At 49.8% G+C, this 22,908-nt stretch overlaps 1 protein-coding gene across 1 annotated transcript in view; it reads right to left on the bottom strand.

The window, feature by feature from the left end:
* Positions 1 to 1,445: 1,445 nt before the first annotated feature.
* Positions 1,446 to 22,908, bottom strand: part of RASSF3 (Ras association domain family member 3) — a 65,692-nt gene continuing 44,229 nt past the window's right edge. The window contains exons 2-5 of the mRNA XM_014830644.3: positions 10,303 to 10,410; positions 7,967 to 8,204; positions 6,109 to 6,218; positions 1,446 to 4,078 (exon numbers count right to left, since the gene is read on the bottom strand). Of these exons, the coding sequence (XP_014686130.1) occupies positions 3,929 to 4,078; positions 6,109 to 6,218; positions 7,967 to 8,204; positions 10,303 to 10,410 (606 nt within the window). The 3' untranslated portion in view covers positions 1,446 to 3,928. The remainder of the gene's footprint in view (positions 4,079 to 6,108; positions 6,219 to 7,966; positions 8,205 to 10,302; positions 10,411 to 22,908) is intronic.

The raw sequence follows: 22,908 nt of genomic DNA, 5'->3' as shown, positions 1-22,908 counted from the left end.
GTGTCCGGCGGCTCCCGGGACTCTGACTGCTCCGGGAAGCTGTTCTTCGTCTCGTGGTTCCAGGGAATTCCCTCACTCGTGGCCAGAACTCGGGGTTCCTGTCAGTTTCCCCCACGCAAGGGGACCTGCGAACACAGGCAGGGCTTCGTTCTCGGTGACTTAGCATCACTGAAACGGAATGCTCAACAAACAAAATGATGGATCGAAAAGCACTGACATCAAGACTGCCCTTTCATTTCCCACAAATCCCGGCTGCACCGAGAGGGCTGCTTTCAGATGGACGGCCCCTTTCAGATGGACGGCCCCTGAGAGACAACTAACAGGCTTTTAATAGGCAGGATAACTGAAAAGCGGGACAGAGCTCACAGGGAAAGGCCGGGGAGAGGCGGACCGGCTCTGCCAGGCACACAGAGCGGCCACAGGGAGCTGCTGTTTCCTCATCTGCAAATGGGCATGAGGGGGAGAAAACGCGTTCACACACAGTAAGCGTGTAGGAATAAGGCCTGGCACACGGCAGGCACTTTTCTTTGAATTTGCTATTGTAGTAAGGACTCTCCCTCTTTTCAAAAAAACAAAACACCCAATCAGGATCATCTAACAGTCCCAAACGCAGTAGACAATTCTTAAGAACGGATGCTGCACCCTAAGAATATTTATTTCAACAAGTTACCAATCGGTGACAAATTCTGAAGAAAAGCCTAGAGCAGAAAGCTAATTCGCTTTAAGGGAGAAAAATCCCAAAAGCTCCTCCTGGACCTGGAGCAGTAACCCAGGCTGAAGCCCCAAACTACATTCCTCTGGACAGTTCAGCGAAAAGGGAGCTCAATATGGGACCATCATTTTCTACCATCATATTTGCACTTGCACAGCAACTGTCGGACGCGCAGTTTCCCGGTCACCAACCTCCAGGGCCTCTAGGGGGCAGTGCAGCCGCGAAAACCTCGCCTCCACCAGGTGGGCGGCCTGGGCCGAGAAGGCCGGTGGCAGCCCGGGCGGGAACCAGACACTCCCCGTCCCATGGGAGAGTCACGCTGAGCAAAAAGTACAGATACTTTCCTGTTGAAAGTGGTCCGTTTCAAGGATGGAGCCCTCAGGGACCAGCCTGGGGGGTGGAGGGAGAGGATTTCTAATCTATTTGTAGTGGTCACAGGGCAAATCATTCTTTAAACTGTTCCCAGGCTTCATAGACTTTTGAATGCATGTATATTTCACAATTAAAACAATCGCTTCAGGAATGTGTTATATGGACACTCACCTAGGGTTATTTTCCCCAGAGGATAAGGCAAAGGAAGAATGCCATTTGAGAGAACCAGTGTGCCCCCACTCAAACCTAGGAAAAGCTGTCGCCTCCCCACACGTGTCCCCGTGTATCTGCAAAAGCGGTTCGTGCCAGCCCGTGGCTTTCTTTTACCTGGTGTATTATCATAAAGGAAAACACACAAACATCCACTAACAACTTCAACTTTTAATAATGGAAACAATTTGCCATTCCAGAAACAATTTTAGGGAAGAAAAATCTTCCCTATAAAAATAAACTTAAACTCATCGAAATTATAAATATTATAACTTTTTACTTCTGCGATTTAAAATGCTCCCCTGCAATACCACCCCTTCATTTAACATCGTTCCTGTACCATCACATACTGAAGAGAAAACAGTATTACAGCAAAGCTTAATTTATCATAAGAATTTGTACAATGATTTTTAAAAATCTTCGGCCTTTGTGGCCTTTCTTCTTTTACACATTAAAAACGCTGCCGCAGTAACCAGTGTTTGGGAGAGAACGTTGGTCTGTACTGACAGAATTTCAATACAGCAAGGTTTCCAAATTGCAACTTGTAGTGCACACAACAGTGAGCGAGGTTCTGGATAACACAGATGAGGATGCCTATTTTAGACAATCTACTTCAAGTAAAAAAAAAAAAAAAATTCACAGATACCCATCAGCTCCTACTTTAGGTTCTAACAGTGTCTTGATCTGAGAAACAAATGCTTCAAAAAATATAAGCTTCCCGGGATGGGTAATTCAGAGACCAGGTGGTTGATAACAGTATACTCAAACCCAAGCCACAGTCTGGATAGTAAAACCAGTATAAAGTCAGGAAGGCACTCCCTGAACAATAAAGGTAAAGTGTTGGATGACAATGTCACTAAACCTCATCAATGAACTAAAAAGAAGGTACATGCAAAATTAAACAAGATGTGCCATACATATTTTATAGCTAGCTCTACTTTTTTTTTTCCAACTTTCCTTAAAAAGTTCAGAAGATATGATTGTCTCAGTAATGTGTGTGGCACAGCGAAACCGACACTCCCACCTGCCTCCCACCAGATGGGTCTTCTCTGAAGTGTCCCAAGGGCCACGAAGAGGAGACAGAAATGCAATAAAAGGCACAGTTCACTTAGGCAAAGCCCTGAAGCACCTCGGAGTTTCAAAAAGAATCCATTAGGTGTCACCAAAGTGTTAACAATTCCTTGGGAATTTATAAACAAACAAAAAATATCCTAGGCTAAACAGAGACCGAGGCCCCCCAGCAGCACAGCACCCTTTCCCGCTGTTCTCAGACTGCCTGCTGCACACCATGAGTTTCTCACCCGCCTCCGGAAGGCTCCTATTGCACACGCGTTTCTTTGGTTGGGAGGAACATGCACTTCTGTTAAAGCGTTTCCACAAGGCAGCCCTCGAGCGGCCAGCGGGGGTGGACTGCCCTCCCTGTCTAGCTGCCCACAGGACCTGGTCTTTCATCCGCATCCCTGCTCTACATTAGGGAAGAAGCCTTCACTGAATAAGAGAAAGGGGGAAGGAGGAGGAGGGGAGGACAAAGGGAGGGGAAGGAGAGGAGGGAGCCTCAAGGTGACTGTCAGGAAGCGTGCTGTGCGCTCGGATGTGGCGCATCTCCCCACGAGCCATCGGGGAGCCAGCTGCCCCACCCAAACTCCTTTCAGCTTTGAAAATCACCCAGGGGAAAACCATAGCTTCACAGGAGTCAGCGCATGGCCACTGCTCACCTGCCCAGAGAAGGTGCCCTGTGAGCCCCCGCTCTGAGCAGCAGGCTCCGGGCCGTCCCGGGGGCAGCTCCAGCCGCCAGGGCCTGTCTGCTGGCTCCGCGGACCCCGGCCCGAGTGCTCCGCCGGGCTCTGGGTCAGCCGCTGGGTTAGCCCTCCTTTTGGTCTAGGTCCTACTGTCTTTGGTTCTGTTCCCCCATTTTCCTTACCGGGAAGTCAAGCACTACTGAGAGGGCTTGACATCTCAGAACTGGTTACTTTTTAAATCACTGACAAGCAAATACACCTTCATCCTTCACCGTCAACGCATCACCCAAAACACCCTCCCTCGGAGCACCCCACCTCCACTCGCGCCTTCTTCCAAACTTGCTCTTTACTTTCTTGGTCAAACTCCTCCAAACTCCTTCCCCAATTCCTCAGCGTTCTAGCTTCCTGTGCCTTTCAATTCACATGGACCGTTTCCCCTGACATTTAAAAAAAAAAAAAAAATCAAAAAACAAACAGGTAGTTTCAACATAGGACAAGTATTCAGATAGATTCCTCGTTAAGCTTTTAAAAAGTCGTTTGCACACCCTTAAGCTTAACATCAACATCACATAATTAAAATAACTAAAAGAAAATAAGAAAAAACAACAACCCAGAGTCCATGCTTCAAAGCACTCTAGAATGCTCCAGATAAGAACAGGTTCACAGCTTGCCAAGAGGTAACACCGCAGTGATGGAACAGAACAAGCTTGCAGAATCCCTTACAGAGGACGCCTAAGGGGCAGGATGCTGTGTGGCCAGGTCTGGGAACTAAATCTAGAGATCAAAGGGGAAGACCCTAGCATCACAGGGCCGGAACACAGCCCTCCGAGCAGAGACAGCTGCTGCTGGTCCACACACAGGTCCCGCGGCGGCCGAGCGAGCCGGAGCCCGCGCCTTAACCGGGCTTCCACACCTCGCCGAGGGCTTCTTCTAGCTTGTTCCGGTAGGCTGCGTAGCGCTTCCTCAGGTTCTGCAGCTGCTCGTCTTCCTCCTTGTCCAGGATACGCAAGAAATTCTGTAGTTCTGGAAGGCTGAAGGCTTCCCACTGTGAGAGAACACAGAAAAGAAAGGGCCAGGTGTTGGACTCCACGTCAAGACTTCGGAATGCTGACCGAGCACGTGGAGGCGTGGCTGCCCTCCCTGGCCAACTCACAGCCCAGTGTTCACAGGACCGGCCCTGGGACCGGCCCTCCCTCCACCCCAACTCGGCTCACCTCCATCGCCCTCCTTCCTTCCTCCTCCTGCGGTCCTCCAGAATGGCTCTCACTAAGGTCAAAGACCTCCACATCCCCAAGGCCATTAGACACTCCTCTCCTGGCCTGACCCCAGAGGCGTAGAAACGACTCCACACCCTCCACCCTAAAGCACTCTCTTCCCTCTACTCAGAGTCAGCCTCGGCTGCCTTCTTCCTCACCTGCTGCGGTTTCATCACTTCCTAAACAGTTCGCTCATTCGCATGCTCTTCCCATCTCTCCTGCGCCCTCCTGCCAGCCACGATCATCTCCTGCCTCCCTGGGACCCCTCCTACCGGGCTGCCTCTCCTCTCTCCGCTCTTAAACTCCTCAATCTGTTCCCAAAACAGCCAGCTAGAATATTCCGTGCGAATGCAAATCTGGTCGTGACCCTCCCCTGCTGAGAATCACTCAATGGCCCCCTTGGTTGTTTCTGCCGAGTCTGAAAGATCCCACCCTCTCTCACGCTGTCACCTCACTCCTGACCCCAGGGGCTTGGCACATGCTCTCCCCTCCTCCACTCTGCCTGGCAAACTCCTACTCGACTTCCAAGTCTCAGCTTAAATGCCACGTTCTCTAAGAAGGCTTCCATGATTCCCTCCACTCCCTCCCACCCAGGACTTGTCTATTAGAAAGCTCTCTCTGAGCACTGGGAGCCCTGATCACACAAGATATAAAGGTTACTTTAATCATTTGCTTATTGTCTGTCTGTCTGTCTGTCTCTCTCTCTCTCTCTCGCCTACACCGCAGCCATCTTCCTTCGCACCATCAGGGATTCATCTCTCACCCCTGAGCCTCTGAGTTCTGTCTCCCTAACAGCACCTGGGACTTGGCAGGCACAAAGTCAATGTTTGTGGGGTTTTTAAAACCTTTTTTAATTGAAGCAGTAAATGTCAAGAAGGCTACTTGGCATCGCCTGGGCGGTTTCTTCACACTCCACATCCTCCCCTCCCCAAAGGGGCCCTGGGTCCTGGCTGAGAATGACTGCCCCAGCCAGGAGCCACTTCCGTTGGGGACTCCCCAGGGCGTGGGCACGAAAGCCTGGAGATGGCCCCATACGAGGGGATGCAGAGGAGCCAGAACAAAACCACCAAGTGGGCTCCAGGACAGAGGGCTCCCCAGAGGTGGGTTGTGAGCTGGTTATTAAAGAAAATGAGAACCATGGGGTAGGAGAGCAAAATTTTCTACATTAGAAATTAGAAATTCCCTGTTCTAGACAAAAAAGCCTGAGACATTTACTCAAGTGCCGTTGAAAGTTGTCACTTGACCTAGAACAATGGTCTAAAGTGCTTTTTCCTTCAACCGGCACATATAAACATAACTTCTTGATAATTTGGGCAAAGGGGAAAAGAAAGATTCTAGAAACTAGTTAAATGTCTTTCGCAGTAGAGAGATTGCCTTTCCTGATTTCCCTGTAGAGTGACCTTGGTCAGTGGCAGACATTTGGAAAGTGTCAACTTTCAAAGTTCAGCTGGATTCGAGGAATCTGGAGGCAGAAGGGGCGAAAACAACTCTGGGTGGAAGTCAAGGAAAAAACTTTATTTCCTCCCGCCTCTGAAAATCATAGGCCAACATAATGAATGTCGTAAAAGAACTCTATTGCAGGCTAACTTTGGGTCCACTTCTGAGAATTTGAAAACACACGGAAAGCTCCTCCTCAGGACCACCTCTCCTCCTCCCAGGACAGACAGATGGACGGACGGACGGACGGACACATGCACACACACCCCCCCCCCCCCGCCCTCCTCCTCCTCTTTCTCCCCGGTGGAAAAGGCCCTAGACCAGAGGACAGAACAGGGCCGGCCGGTCCTAGAGTTTAAAGCAAGCATGAACCATCACTCACCTCTCCAATGTCATGTTCACGAAGAACAAAACTAAGGGTGTCTGTTCTGGGCCCTGCTACCAAACGCAGATGGAGGGGATGTTCCCGGTCCGAGAGCTTGCAGGCGTAGACTGAGCAAGGAAACAAGCAACGCGTCACTGGCAGAAGAATTCATCATTGCCTAGACCACACACCCCCTCACCGACCCCTCACCGACCCCTCCTCGATCAAAGCCACAGTCCCTGTGACCCCAGCCACCAAGTCACCGTCCTCCTCGTCCTATTACCAGCAATAAAGAGCCCACAGTGGGATGAAAGCCATACTGTTTCTGTTCTGTCTGCACAATATAAACTGTGCCTTGATTAAAAAGCAAAGAATTTTCAAGAATGAATTTAAATGAGTATTAGTCCCCAAATGGGCTTATAATTCATTCTGCTCCTCCTTTTAGAAAGCAAGACGAGAAACTTAAAAGGGATCTGCAACCCCTTTAAAAACAATACAAATATACCACCCACAGAACAGGAAATCAGAGCTCTAGGAGCAAATCTCTACAGGTTAATTTAGAATCAGCAGCTGCACACAAACCAAGCAGTCGGAATACAAGCCCTGGTGGCTTTAAGCACAGCTATGTGTGTCTCATGCTACACACACACACATGCATGCATGCACACACACACACACACCCCCATACATACACACACGGTAATGGCATTATCTGTACTGTTGAAAGATGTGCCAGCTATGAGGGCGATATCCCAACAGGACGCAGTTACTGCACAGCAGACTGCACAGCTGAAGTCCTGGTGAGCAAGCAGAGGCCGGCGCAACAGAAATGCCGTCTGAATGCATCTACACTATTGTGGCTCTTCCAGACACAAGTGCACTGTGGGCGCCGATTTCCCTGTAGATGCAAACTGCCCCCATGCTGCCGAGCCCTGCCCTAGTCACCTCTGTCTTCCGCAGGGCCCAGCCCACCGCGTGTGTTCAGAAACTGCACCCACACTCACAGCTACTAGCTGGGTTTCATCCCCATGCAGCTGAAGGACATTCCTACCATGCCAGGTTGGTATCTTTCCTTCCATAGCTGCTTTAGGCTTGACCCAGAAAAACCAGAGAAAGCTTAAATAGTTGATTGCTCACACATACACACCATTTTCAAAGTAACACTTACTGAATCCCTCACACCATTGCTGCCACCATTGGGATCGATTTCCCCTTGAGCACCTGAGCCGGCATATCTTACTTCACACAGTTATTTAACATTCTCTTGCTATCCACTGATCGCAGGTATTAAGCTTAGACAGGCAGACCCCAGACCAAAATGTTACTACCCCATTGCCTGTGCCTCTGGGGGGCCGCGTGCCAAAAACGTCCCGTGTAACGGCCAGAGAGACAAGCTCAGAGACAGAACCCAGGGCCTCACTGTTTACATCGCTAAGTGTCAAATGTGCAGGAAGGCCCACGTGCCTCCCCATCCGCAGGGTCTCTGAGGAGACAAGTCCACCAAACCCCTCCACACTGAGACGTACGCCAAACGTGGGATATGTCCCTGAAAACGTCAAGCACAGAGGCATTCCTTTTTGTCCTAAAGAGCACTAAAATCAAAGCTAAAAAAAAAAAAAAAATTCAAAGCTATCCCCCTGGGCACTGCCACGAAATCCTCCAAAAATATCCATCACACGTGGATGCTCTGAGCCCCTCAGACCCACAACGGTCCCACTCGGAAATACGGACAGCCAGGGAGCGTTCACTGCGTGCCAGAATCTGTCCCTGGGCTCTGACGTAACTGATGCAGACACCCCCGTCAGTCTTCCGGCTGCTACTGAGGACAAAAGACATCAAAGCAGGGCGCATTTTAATTTTAAGCGTGGCAGCGTACCTTGATCTTCCCTATGACAACGCTTATAAAGTGCAAACTTAGCAGGGCTCTCGGTCACGAGGAACTTCTTGAGCAGGGCCTCGATCACCTCCCCCACAGTGTTTGTGCTGCTAATGTGAAGTGTGTTCATACAGCCATTGCTCCCGGGAGCGAGCTTTCCAGGGTTCGGAGACGTCTGCGGGGGTTTGCAGAGTTCCATCTGTACTTTAATGAAGCCAGTGTAAATCCCATTTGAGTTCTGAAGTGGGAAAGAAGAAAGCACATGCTTAGCTGGGCTGATGGTGGCATTCCAGGGACGGAGCACGGCGAAGCCAAAAAAGGACTTGGAAACTCTTTCTCTCTCTTCTTTTCCTTCACAGTTCTGCAGCAGAACCGCATTGAAGGCTGCCCCCAGGGGATGACCTCGGAGGGAGGTTAACACACCCTGGCAAAGCACTTCCAGAGGCAAGGTCTGCAGAGCAGATGTGGGATCCAGGCAGCCTCCCAGCGCGGTGGCCACTGAAGTCTGAGACTCACGCCTCTGAGGCTGCACGTGAAAGGTCAGGGCGCCCTGGGGAGGTTATAGTCCATGGAGCAGATGCCGGCCAAACCACGGGCTTCTCAGAGCTCAGGGGGATATGTCTCTGTGCTCAAAGGAAACCACATCTGCACCTGAGGACCAGCTATGGCACAGGAAAGAAAGTCACCATTAAGGACTCTGATGTCCCGAAGTAAACCAGGAGTGGACAGTAAGAAAACAAGCTGTTTTCATTCCTAGCGGCTATTATGATACGTACCAGATGACCAATTTTGCCTAAATCCCTTTATACAGCCCGTATCCCATATAGCATGGGACACACGATGATGCGTTTCAGGCTCCTCAAGCAGCAATATTTTTAAAATAAATTCAAGCTACAACGTGTTTAACATGTATTTTAACATGTATTTATGTCTTTTCTGTTTTAACATGTATTTATGTCTCTTACATATGCATATATTTTTAACAGCGTTATTGAGGTGTAATTTTCATACAAACAACCTGCGCATATGTAATATACACAATTTGATGAGTTAGTTTAGCACTTGTCTTAACTGACGGTAGAACTGCTATTTCTTAGTTGCTAAAATTAGTAATAATGGTCTTCACTTTTTCTTTTTACATCCAGTATATTTAGAAAAGTTTCATTGTAATGTTTTAAACAAATCCTCAGGTGTTACATATAAATGGCATAGTTTAAAAAGAACATGAAAAACTCCCTTTATGGTCCATTATTTTTCTTCCTTTCAAGATCAATTTACAATCCTAATTCACTTGTTCATTCTTGTGGAAGGTGTTATACAATATTTCAAATTTGTAATCTTTGAAACAACATGGAAACTCGCATCTGTTGTAATCTCCTTGTGGGGCGGGGAGTGGAATTTGTCTTCTCTGATGAAAAGTGTGTTTGAAAAAGGAGACACACCACCGCTGGAATAACGAAGCATAATCTTGAGGTCATCTGCCCTTCTTCCCTTTTTGGCAGACTCCCACTAGGGAGGGATCCTTTACCACAGGGTTTAGATTTAAAAGCTCCCTGAAGGGTCACAGAATTCAGTAGGGCCTGTTCTAAGCGGTGACCCTGTCCTTTGCTGAACTTTGCCAGTTCACAGTCAAGAGACTGGGAGGCAGGGGTCCAAGGGCCTGGAAACTGGCACCACGGGGTGGCAGGCGCCTCGAGGAAAGTCATCAAATGGATGGGCGAGGCACAGCCGCCAGCCCAGTTTAGAGGAACGTGAACACTCTGGCCTTGTTGTCAGCTCTCCTTTCATGTCACCAAGCCCCGTGCGGAATTCTCCCTCCTCCACCCCAGCTCCCCAACGGGCTTCAAACACACCGTTGCAGAAGCCTGAAACAACAAAGCGTAGGAAGCTGGATATTACTCACCTCGTCTTACGCTGACACCAGCTGAGAAAACTCTCAGCTCAATTATATTCCAATCCATGGACACAAATTCCTCTTCCTGACACTTCCAAATTTATTGACACAAGATAAGACTTATCTAAGGCCTTATCAGAATCTGATTTACCGCCTATACGTTAAACAGGCAATGATTACACATCATGCTAAAAATCCTGTGGGGGTCACAAAATCTTTTAAAATAAAATTTTAAGAAGTGTTAACTCATTTTGAGATAAATCTACTTCAAAATACAGCTTTAATTTGAAAGATGCAGAAATATTCCACTTTCCTGTTCTGCAGACCTTGACGTTAAACTTCTGCCAGTGTGAGTCAGAGATTTTAAAACATAGAGATTGTGGTACCAATTTACATTTATCTTTTGACATGTGTCAACTTAAACAGCATTATGGGTGCTTACCAAGGTCATCTTCAACTTGTCTGTGACTGCTAAGTTGTACTTATGAACCTTCTCTTTGATCTCCTCTGTGCTGAGGTAATTGTGGGTTTCCTTCTCTTTCTCCACATCCTAGAAGAAAAACAAGCCATGCCACACATGAGCAACCAGAGGAAAAAACGCAGATAAGCCAGGATTCTTTTCACATTCCACACAAGAGCAACTATGAGCACTTTACCTTGAAACACACACACTCTCCCCCTCTCACATTCAAACTCTCCAGGCTCATCCACCAATTATGATTCTCATTCCATCAGACTACAGTCTTCCCAAGGGATATACCAAATAAAACTAATTTTCCAGTGGCTAAAAGCAACACTTCATTAAATATTATTTTGCAAAACTCTTTGCAAACTTTCCCTTGTACAGAAACACGTCCCCGAAGACGACCGGCTAGATTGGCCGTTCCATTTAAAACCATATTTAAAGACAGACGAAAAGTTTCTATTTAGCAAATTCTATAAACTTCATGATCTTTATAGCTTTACAGTATTTATCAGCAAAACATATGGTAGTTAAGAAATGTTTAACTGGCACAAATCAGTGACCTGCCAAATTAGACTAGCAGAGGGTAATTTACCTTCCAAACAAAGCCTCATGTCAAGATACAAATAGCCAGACTTCCCCTCCCCAGCCACTCTCACTCCACCCCTCCAGCCTCACCCCACCCCTGCCTCACCACGCTCTGGAGGGGACGATATTAGTTAAACCCTCCTACCCCTGTGAAAATTCACTATGGGTTTATTGTCCAAAGAGCTCAACCAGTGCACGACACCATGCGACAAATATGTGACGACAAATGACCAAACGTCAGCGCCTTGTGAGCCCACGAAGCCAAGCATATATATAAGGAACCTGACTTGCATCGCATTCCTTCTCACAACGATCTAACCCAGTGGGTGTTATTACTCCAGTTTCTACGTAAGATCAAGTTCTAAGAAGGAAATTAACCTGCCAGGAGAAATTAATGGTCCTGTGGAAGTGATGGAACTTACTGGAAGCCTGATCCCAAAGTAACTCCAACCATTTACTGAAACCACTAAGTACTTCCACATGGGTGTCCCCACGGTGTCCCCATTTGATCTCCCAACGATGATCTAGTTAGCATCCCCACGTTACAGACAGTGACACTGAAATTTACAGAGGTCAAGTGGCAACCCAACTAGTGAAGAGACCAAGCTTAGTTTTGATCCAGGTCGTCTATGTGTTTCCACTCAACCAAACAGGTCCCCAGTGTTCCCGTGTGGGTGTTTGAAAACTTGAAGAATGGCAGCATAATCAGATTCAAACCTGAGTAGCAACTCAGAAAAGATGAAGGGTCCCAACAATCTTCAAGACAAAGAGAGGAAGAACATTTAAAATCAGATGGCTTACCCCCCAAAATCAAACCTTTGAAAAGGGGCCTCTTTTCCAGCCAGATACGTCACCCCATCCTCACGGCGGGACACTCTCCAAGTAGACATTCACTGGCTCCATCTACTCACTGTGAGCCAGTGTCACTCACACACAGGAGGGCTACGATAGAACTGGCAGGGACACCATAAGAGGACACCACGGCTCTGATCCACCCAGGTCTCCAGTTCTTTGATTTCAGACTCTGAGGAGGACGTGCTGGCTACAAATTACCCACATAACTGTTCAATTTCAGCACCGTCCTGGTGTAGCCTGATGGTCAGTGTTGGGCGATACTGAGAAACACAGCACAAGACAGCAGTTCATTCTCAGGGTCAGCAGCCGGCCACAGAGTCCCCTGGAGCATTCTATCTGCCAGTGCCAAACCCCAGTGCAATCTTATTTTTGGTGTCACCAGTTAGGAAGAAAAAAAGCTGTAGATTAAAATAACTTTGCAGAGGCTTCGAGGACTATTTCCAAGACAATCTAACACCTACAACAGCCACATGCCCCTGCTTATGCTGGTCCTTCCGATCCACCACCAGCCGCCACGGGCCATCGCTGTGGAAAGTGAGCGAGTCCGTCTCAGCGCTTGTTTTTCAGCGTGAACTGTGTGTGCAAAGCCCCTTCTGAGCACACAGTGCAAAGGGTACAAGAGGCAGCTTTCCATCTTGTAGGTGTGGGATGCGACGATGGCAGGGCCAGAGGGGGCTGCCCCCATCCCAGCAAGACCCGGCTCCCGACCTGAGCCTGTGGCCAACTGACCCCGCGGCCGGCTAACTCACCTTTCTGAGCCTGCTCCCTCACTTCCCATCAAATAAAGAGACTAGAGCAGATGCTCTCGAAGGTGCTTCCTGGCCCAAGAGGATCTGTCTGCAAAGACCTGCGGCTGCTCTCACGGGTGTGAGCCCTGGGGCAAGGCGGTCCCATTTGGGCATCAGGGAAACCAAAGGCTCACCATTGAAACCACACACAATAGCTAAACACGTGGCCACCTCAGCACATCTACCCCCTCGGCGCTCACAGCTCACAGGAGAAGGGAGACCTCCAAGTACAATGGAAGGACAGGGGCTGGAGGGGGCCACTGAGAGCTAAGGGCAGGATCAAGTCAGTTCGGTCAGTTCTTAATGACAGGTTTTGCTGACGCTGCTGGACTTAGCACCCAGCACCCATCCTCAGGCCCGACACGTCCTCAGGCCAGAGGGAGCGTTCCCCAGAGCTTGCAGAACATCAAAGGAGCAAGCCAGTCTGGAAAAAGCTTTCCCTGGATCCTCCCCATGTGGGTAACTGAGACATACTTGGGTAACAATCATCCTGCCTGCTGAGAGAAGAAAAACCCAGGCAACTGTAGGGAGCAATAATAGAAAAGAGTGGATCCCTTCCAAGCTGAACACATCATTACCAAAAGATCAAACGGAAGGCAAAGCCCAGAGAAGCAGCTAAAACCTAAAGGGCGGGATCCTGTAGTTTTTGTTATTGAGCTATAAGTGACACATTAACATGGTATTCACTTCAGGTTCACAACTTAACAACTTGATATACGTATCTATTGCGAAATGATCACCACAGTAAGTTAACACCCATCACCTCACAGATACAATTTTTCATCTTGTGATGAGTACTTTATAGATGTACTCTCTCACGTGATCTCATATTTTTATGTCAACCGATGGAGTAATCATAGAACAAGGCCACAGACCAGGGGCTGCTCTCTGAGCAAATATTTGCTGAGCGTCTGCTGTGGACCAGATGCCTGCCTGAGCACAGGGGTGTCTGTCCAGCACAGGTTGAGCCTGAGTGAGCAATGTCCAAAAAAAAGGCTTCCAAAACGACGACCAAGCAAGCACGCTCTATCCGAGTGGAGGGGCTGGGAGCAGGGCAAAGACACAGAAGTCACAAGCTCGGGCCCTGGGGTAGAGGACACCAGTTTCTTTTAGGGTCAGAAATGGAGTAAATCCGATATGGAAAAGCTCCAAATTGCTTCCCCCTTTAAAAGAGACCCCCTTTCCTCTCACAGAGGCAAGAATCCCCGCCCGCCCCTTCCTCCAAATGCAACGCCTTTGGGAATACAGCCGTCTTGGCAGGAGGAAGTAGGGACAGTGGGTACAAAGGGTGAAAGCAAGAAGAGGGTTGAAACCCGGTGTGGAGGGCGTGGAGCAAGTGAGCCCGAGTGTAAACAAGGCTGTCTAACTGTGGGAGAGGGCAGGAAACACAGGGCGCAGCCGTCTGAATGCCTCGCTGATGCTTCCGGCCATTGTTCTTGGTGGCTGGGAGAGGACGATGCCACGCCTGAGATGCTAAGTGACAGGTCATCCTTTATAACCCACTTTTCTTTGGCATTTCCCAAACCCTCCAGCTCCTCAGCAGGAGAGTTCTTCTCCCCAGAATGATACACCCTAGACTCTTCTCTGAGTTTTCCAGCAAGCCCCCGAGGACTTCCCCCGGGTCAGCTTCAGTTCCTGGGTGGGGTCCCATCGCTGTTTTTCACTAGTGAACGTCCTGGTAAGGGACACGCCCAACCTCGGACACCAGGATCCTCATGCAGCGGCCGGGGCTGTGCTAACGGAGTATGGCCCCGTCCGGTGTTCAAGTGGCTCACCCAGCAAGACCGTCTGGGAACCCACCTGCCAGATCTGGGCAAAGGGTCTGAGAATTGTTTCCACCCTTCTTGCTAACTTTTCTGTAATTCTGAAATTAAAATGAAATTTAAAAACAATTTTTTTAGGTTAAAAATGTAACAACAAAAAAACCAAACAAATATAAAGCATCTGAGAGTGACTATGTTGAAGGGTGAGAGCAAGAAGACGCATACGCCTACCACTGCTCCCCCTGTGTTGGCCCTGGGAAGGCATGTGGACATGGTTTGGGCACACTAAGGGCTGAATCACAGCTCTGCCATGTTCCAGCTGTGTGGCCACAGGCAAGTTATTTAACCTCTCTGAGTCTGTTTTCTCATCTCTGTCAAATGCACAAACCAGTACGTACTTTATAGAACTGCTACCAAAATATAATACAATGCATTATTCAACAACCATTTATTGAGCGCCTACTGCTGCCCAGCTCTGTGCCAAGCTCTTAAAGCTGGCGCGACCACCGTGGTCCCTGCCCTTCTGCCTTTTCTTGGCTGACAGCCTAGTCAGGCTTGTCTCACTCCTTCGACCCCACCCCCTGGGGGTTGTTGGATTCTTTTTTCTCCATCACAGACCTCCTCAAGAAATAAAATCACTGACCCTTTTCAAAAAAATAAACTAAAAACACACGCAAATAGCATAGATTCTCTGATGGCGTGGGGACGATATATGCACAGAGCCTGATGACAGGGCACGAGAGACACTCAGTACACAGGGTTACCACCTCTCCATCGGAAGCCCCACAGCCCTCATGTGGAACTGCTGACTCCTGGCCAGGTATGGGGTCAGCCTGTGAAGTGGAGAAGTTACGTAAACTCAGCAGGCCAACAGGTTTTCTCTAAGTGAGGCCAGAGCCCAGACTCAGGAATTCCTCCTTCCCATCTCATCTCCAGATGTGGAGACAGGCCGTCACTCCTGATGTCCAAACAGACTCGGGTACCAGTGCGACACAGACAGAACAAGCCCAGTCTCGTCCTGTGTACAGAACAGGACATCAGGCACCCTCATCCTAGGAGGGTGCTTCCTGGCAGCAGCGGCTCCTGCTGTGATGGAATTCAGGGCTGGCTCAAGCCGAAGGGATTCTGGGGAATGACTCCTTCAGACGACTTCCCTCCAGGCTCTGCTCAAGTAAAGACACCGGACGAAGTATTGCGGACCTAACCTGAACAGAAACATATTCTCTGGGAGAGACCTTTCCATGCCACGTGGGAGGGACCCACCAGCAAACCAAGCAGGTCTGCACTCAAGCTCGGTATGTGATGTCCAGGAGCTAGAGGGCATGCCATTGGGGGCTCAAAAGTAACTTTCACCAAGTCAAGTTAGATGCTCCTGAACTAGATTTTTTTTTTTGAGGAAGATTAGTCCTGAGCTAACATCTGCTGCCAATCCTCCTCTTTTTGCTGAGGAAGACTGGCCCTGAGTTAACACCTGTACCCATCTTCCTCTACTTTATATGTGGGACGCCTGCCACAGCACGACTTGCCAAGCGGTGCCATGTCCACACCCGGGATCCGAACCGGCGAACCCCAGGCCGCCAAAGCGGAACATGCGAACCTAACCACTGCACCACTGGGCCGGCCCCCTGAACTAGATTTTAAAGTAAGAAAACGCTGTCCTGAGATGCCTTTTAGGTGTGCACAGTGGAAACCCTGTGATGAATACAGGAAGGGCTGTCACCCAGAGCTGAATCCGCAAAGCCCTAAGAGGGTCTGTTAGGCAGGAGCAGGTCACGGTCAACCCTAATGAAGGCGCGTGACAGAGGCCATGGCAACAGCTTTTTATTTACAGGCGATGTCTGTCGGACGTGCTTCACTTCCGGTTCCACGAGCTCTACGATGTTACCGTGGGCAGAGATGCTGAGGGGGCCCAGGAAGTTCTCCCAGATAGGGATCAGCATGGCTGATACGCATCAGCACCGCACAACAGCACCATCTGCCACGCCGGAAAGGTTCTGTGTTCGTGCTGTCCAGAAAGCAGCCACCAGCCAGACGTGGAGTCTGAGCACTTGACGTGAGGAACTGAGTGTCAAATTTTATCTGACTCTAAATAATTTAAACGTAAACAGCCCCATGTGGCTCGTGGGACTCTGCTGGACAATGCAAATCGAGTCCGATATGGGCACAGGTGTAAACAAAGAACAGGAAGGACAACCCACACGAAAGCCCCGTAAAACAGTACATCACAGTAAAAAGACATCTGCAGGGAAGAGTCCCAGCTCTGGCTTCTCGGGTGCTTGGCACGGCTGCTCCTGACCTTAAAAGTACAGCGTGCCACCCGCAGCCCCGTTCTCACGGCACCAGCGCTGTGATCGGCCGCGGCGCCAGGCTGAGAGGCACGCTGATCTTGGCGCCGGGCCACGGTGTGCTGGTTCCTCCTGGCCACTCTGGGGCTTCTCCCCTGCCAGAAGGAAGACTTCTCTAAATGGCAAGACAGAGAGCTGGGCTCTATTTCCATTTCTGTGAGGAGTCAGGGACGCATCTTGCTCGAATTGAGCTTGTGGGTGACTCGTCCACGTAGCCACGCAAGATGTTTCCTGTTCATGTTTCCAGCAACAAAGAAAAAGGATAGGAGGGATGGAGCGGCCCCCTCGTCCTCCTCGTATCAAGAGATGCATTGCGGTTATCTCAGGGTAGGAAAAGCAAGTGGAAAATGGAAGGCGGCCGAGAGGACAAGGGCAAGGACAGTGCACACGGCACAGCCCGATGGCAGGGACCCACCCTTTCAGAGAGGAGCCCATGGAGCACTAACCCTCCCAGAAGTCTGTGCACAGAAAGGGCTCCTCCTCCCCCTCCACCCTACCCCTTAGAGTCTCCCAGTGCACTTTAGAACACCGAAGGCTCTGAGAAGTCCTGCAGGTAAGAAACCCGTGCAAGAAACCCATGTAAGAGACCCACGCGGCAAGGAAACTTCAAGGGAACAGACATGTAACAATGTTATCTGTGTGACACTCGTGAATTATGAGCGGATATGAGTATGTTACACAGGAATAGATATTTCTTTTCTCTCACTAATTACTCACTCAGTGAGTGGACTCTGTATTCATTAGAAGATATGAGCACACCCAGAACGTATCTGTTGAACTTGAAGATTTTAAACAACCTCTTTGTCCCCAAGGCTACTTGTTAAACAACAACAGAGAGACGAGCAGAAGGGAGTGGAGGTGGGTATTTTAGATGACTTCTAAAAAATGGACTTCGAAAACAGACCCAGCCAGCAGCCTTATAAGGGCGTGATGGTAGAGGAGCCTGCTCTTCACCGCACTTGTGGAGATCCGAGTGTACACCTACTACTGCCTTTAGGCTCCCGGCCCAGGGCGCCACGTGCACCCCCACCCTGCTCCCCACCCAGGATCCTCCGGTTCAAGGCCCACCCCACCCAGGAAGCGCCCCAATCACAACCGCCCCCGCCTACTTCTCTATCTTGGGAACCCCTACACGACCCCATCAACTCCGACATGGTACCCACAGCACTTCCCGTGTCTCCTCCTGCTCCCAACAAACCACGAGGGTGTTTAAATCTTTCACTCCCGCAGGCTGTGCTGGAAGTGGCTCCAGGCTGGCACAGAGGAAGAGCTCCACTCCTTTTCAAGAGACTCTGTCTGGTCACAGAGCCCATGCTACGAGCCTGTGTCTGCAATGATCCTCTTTCGTACATCTTATCAATCTGCATAAAGTTTTGCGTTCGCTTCTCAAACTGAAGGACTCTGCACAGGCACACAAAAGGCCTTTGTAATTCCAGAGACGAGGTCTCATGCGCTTCTGTTATCCATCTGCACCATCAAAGAAGAGAGTGTTCAAAGCACACCCCTCAGATACCCGCACACACCCGGGCAGGCACAGGCCCAGCGTGCTCACAAGATTAATTGTGGCCATGATACACGTTCAAAGAGCTTCATCCGGGCCTTCCAGGACCTCACTTTGTAAAGCCCCTGGTCACCACCCTATATGGCTGTACTTTCAAAACCGGGGCGCATGCCAATAGTCAAACAGCCACTCATTTGCTTGCAGCCAGAAAACAAACTTGGAGGTGGTCCAGCCTCCCCGGAGTGCCCAGCTTGAGGCCTCAACCTCAAGGCATACCAGGTTACAGACGCAGAAATCCCAGTTTGACATGTTTTCAAAGGGAGTCAATTAAGATGCTATTTATTTCTGAAAGGTGATGCATTTCACAACGGGTTTAACTGTCTTCAGATTCTAGGTGAGCTAGGTGTTTAACAAAGAAAGCACAGATTATTCGGGCCCTCGGAACCCAGCACATCCACAGCCAGCTCTCCTGCAGGGATGACTGAAGGCGGCGGCCTCGGGTGAGTCAGCACTCCAGCCCCAGCCACCTCTGAAATCTCAGTCAGAACGGAAGCAGCAGTGGATTCTTTGGTTTCCAAAAGAATGCATGGCCCCAAGGACTCAGTTTCCCTGATTCTTAGAAAAGAGCATTGGACCAGGGTCCCTCCCAGCAGTAAGATTTCTAATATTCTATGCCCTAATCAGGTACCTACACAGGACGTCCAATGGGTATTAGGAAATTAACTGGAAAAATAAATATAAGAGATCACTGAGAAGCCAGGAGGGGAATTAGACTGACACTACAATGGCGATCAGTGCCACCACGCCCACCCCAAATCCTAGCTTAAACATCTCATGCTCAAGGCTCCAAGGTCACCCCCCAGCCGTCTACCTCTTGGGCTAACGGTAATTACAACTGTGGCTCTGGAGCTCCTCCCACTGATTCAGGTCAGCCCAGGGATGCTGGAGGCTCTGACGAAGGTCAGAGTTTGGAGGTCAGGTCTCGTAACCCCAAATCCTATATGGAACCTTTGAACACTGGTGATAGGGGCAGTTCCGGAGAAAGGAAATGAGCAGGCTCCTTTGGAGGTGAGCCAGACAGGAAGCACGAAGGAACGCTGCAGCAACCAAGGAGGCAGGTGGTGCCCATCTGGGAAACTCGGCCAGCTCCGGGCCACTCCAGCCCCACCAACAGCAGGAGTCTCCAGATCCAGGGCAGGGGTTCACGAACTGTCGTCACCTTGCTGGCTGAAACCCAACTGGAACAACAGGACAGAGTCTCGAGAAAATGAGAAATGTCTCTTGACGAGCACTCCAAGAAAAATGATCAGAAGTAAGCTTACCCAAAAGATATTTGGTGTCTTCTTCCTTGCCAATTATAATACGGAGCCTAAGTTGCCACCACATAATAAAAGGAGATTCAAAAGCAACTTAGATTGTCTGTTTTCAGGCAACACAGAGTTAAAACGTGTAGATGACAATTTGGCAATGTAAAGGGAGACAGTCACTTTTACTCCTTTAAGACATGGATTTGTAAATCTCCGATTCTTGCTCATTGCAGCCTTACGACTGCACTAGTCCAAACACGTTTGTATAGCTCTCTCCCGTCCAGTCTGAGGTACAGAAACAGCACCACGGGGGAGGGAGAGCATCACAGTCCTTCCAGGACAGATGTCCAGACCATGAACACTTTTTAAATAGAAGACTTGATGGTCTGAAGGGAGCTATAAGGGGTTAAACTATTTAACTTTTATTTTTGTTTTTATAGCAGTAACATTGGATTATAACATTACATGACTTTCAGATGTACATCATAATATATTTCGAATTCTGTGTCAATTCCATCATGTTCACCTCCCAAAGAAGATGGCTCTTTCGATTAAGTCTGTTCATAGCCCTGAAAAGGCACGGCTGAAGTCCGGGTGCACAGGACTCATTCTTCTGCCAGGGGCCATACGTGATGAAGAACAAAGGAAGAAGCCCATCTGCTGCCACCATTCTGCGAAGGACAAGGATACAGGCCGAAAACGGGCACTCTCGGGACAACTACACATGCGTGGCGCCTCAGCAGCCGGAATCACCTTCTTCCTTCCCACCGAGGAGGTGAAAGTTCTCCAGAGTAACTGAGAGAGACGTTAGAGCCACTCAAATAGAAAGCTGGCGGATTAGGACCTGGAGGAGCCTCCCAGAAGCAGTTTCTAAAGATGCTCTTCTCTGCAGAAATCCTCTCCGCCCTCCTGCTCAGCTGTAGACAGGGGAGAAACACCAAAGTCGTCGGGAGAGAATACAGGGCTGGGCAGGGGCAGAGGCTGGGGGTGAGTCAGTGACACCGCAGACAGGCCAGCAGTGGAGAGAGCAGGGAGCACACCCCCTCAGGGAGAAGGCCCACGGGGTTGGCGCCACCCCCGCAAGGAACTCAAGCCCAGCCCAGACCTTCTGCCTCTGCGGGTTCAGGCAGCGCCCAGCAAACGCCTGAACTTTATACTGAGAAGGAGAAAGAAGTCTTCTCAATGCACCATCCCTTTCTCCTTCCCTCTCCTCTCTGCTCCCGCTTCTAAAAACCCAGCAGAATGAGCCGACCCGAATGCCTTCGAGGGACTGAGGACGGGCGGAGGGCGGCAGCGGCTGCCCTTAGCGGGCGTCTCATCCCCCAGTTCCAGACGCAGTGCCACCCCCTTCATGAGCGGGCTCAGAACTCTCATCACGCCCTGTGACTGGGCACGACCATCCTCCCTGTTTCGCAAATAGGGAAATAGAGTCAGGAGGATGACCGGCCGGAGCACTGCAGCTGCTCGCAGAGGCCCAGGAAGGCCCGTCCTCAGGGCCGAGCGACTCAGGAGGAAAGAGGGGCGGGCCAGGGGGGCGACAGCGTGCCCAGAGACCCCAGCGCACACCTGGAGGCTCGGCAGCTCCCACACACAGCATTCCACCTGGATTTCAGGGGTGAGGTGCCAACACAACTAGCAGCTGACCAGAGAATCAGCAAGCTGGCCGGGACCACAGAATTAGTTCAAAATCAGAAACTGTATGCCCAGCAGGAAGGCAATCACTAAATAAATACCTTCGCATCTTAAGAGGACCACGCAGGAGCTGTCAACATGAAGCCCACAGAAGAGTTTTCAATGGAAAAAGAAAAAATCAGAGGAGAAACTGTGTATCCAGTATGACCAGCTCTGTGCCTCAAGACCAGAAGGAAATATCCCAAAATGTTAACAGCATTTACACCTGAGGGGTGAGATCTCAGGTGGTTTTGTTCCTCTTTCTGTACAAAACTTTTTCACAGAATTTTCAAAAACTTCTCCAAAGTCTGTATGGCTGTTAATCAGAAAAGAAAAGTAAAATCTAGTGAGAAAAAGGAAAAAGATTTTCATGTATAAAAGATAAAATTTAAAAATATCTTGGAAACAACAATAGACACAAAGCAATTCGGCACGTGGCCAGCCTAACTGAACACGCTGTGATGCGCGGACAGCCCCTCGGGGCGAGGCACCCCCACACAACCACCCCACACTGAGAACAGAGGCGGCCACGTGGCTAAGCTGGTGTTTTCTCTGACGCTGACAGCCAACTGCACTGATGGAGCTCAATGTAGGGAAGTTGTGAGAAAAGCAACCAGAGATCTCTTGGTAAAAATAAGCCATTGTGTCCCAGGAAACAAAAAAGGCTTCCCTAAAAATACTGCTCTTGGGCCGTCCCGGTGGCGCAGCAGTGAAGTGCACATGTTCTGCTTCAGCAGCCTGGGGTTCGCTGGTTCGGATCGCGGGTGTGGACATGGCACCGCTTGGCAAGCCATGCTGTGGCAGGTGTCCCACATATAAAGTAGAGGAAGATGGGCATGGATGTTAGCTCAGGGCCAGTCTTCCTCAGAAAAAAAGAGGAGGAGGATTGATGGCAGATGTTAACTCAGGGCCAATCTTCCTCAGCAAAAAGAGGAGGACCAGTGGCACATGTTAGCTCAGGGCTAATCTTGCTCAAAAATAAATAAAGGAATAAAAATTTAAAAAAAATAATTTTAAAAAAGATACCGCTATTGCCAAAGGTTGCCAAAATGAAAGCTGGGTTTTTAAATTTCACCCTCTCAACCAATTTGTAAATGAAAGCTACCCTCCAGTTGCCCTGGGAATTGAACTGCCACTAATTCTTTTGCTTTTTGGTAATTTACAGCAATTTAAAGGTCTTTGTGGAGGTTGCCAGTGTAACCTGAGGGCTCACACACCCTCCAGCTCCCTTTCCTCCTGCCGCACAGGAAGGAAGTCCAAGGCCGGCAGGAAGGAAGGGCCCCGGCCCACCCTTCCTTGGAGCTGGGGGTCAGCGACCCGCCCGCTAGGGCCAGCTCGGCAGAGCCCCTGATGATGGGGGTACCCGGGGGAGGCAGAAACACACAGAAAGTAAAAGGCCGACCTGAAGCGGAAGAAAGAAAAGAAACTGGATTTAATAGACATATGAGTATTAGGGCCCAGCACAAACAGGGGGCCACAGCTGTGTGGACACAGCCTCCTGGTCGCACTTCGCTAACTAACGGCCCGACGGGAAGCAGGCGGCGACACCGAAAGAGGGGGCAGCACACCCAGCCGTCAACACAGGATGTGCGCCTGCTCAGCCTGCATCCTGATCCCCACCTGGGGCGTCCCCGAGGGCGCGGGCCCACTGCCCAGGACGCGGAAGGAAAAGTGAAGACAAGGACAACAGCGCACTCACAAGGTCTGGGCCAGCTCCCTCTCATAAAGATGGCCATGTCTCACCCCATCACCCCTTCACTTAGGCCA

Source organism: Equus asinus, chromosome 22 (genome assembly GCF_041296235.1).
Source record: "Equus asinus isolate D_3611 breed Donkey chromosome 22, EquAss-T2T_v2, whole genome shotgun sequence".
NCBI classification, from domain to species: domain Eukaryota; kingdom Metazoa; phylum Chordata; class Mammalia; order Perissodactyla; family Equidae; genus Equus; species Equus asinus.
The sequence above is the reverse complement of the archived record's forward strand: the minus strand, read 5'-3'. Positions and strand labels throughout refer to the sequence as shown.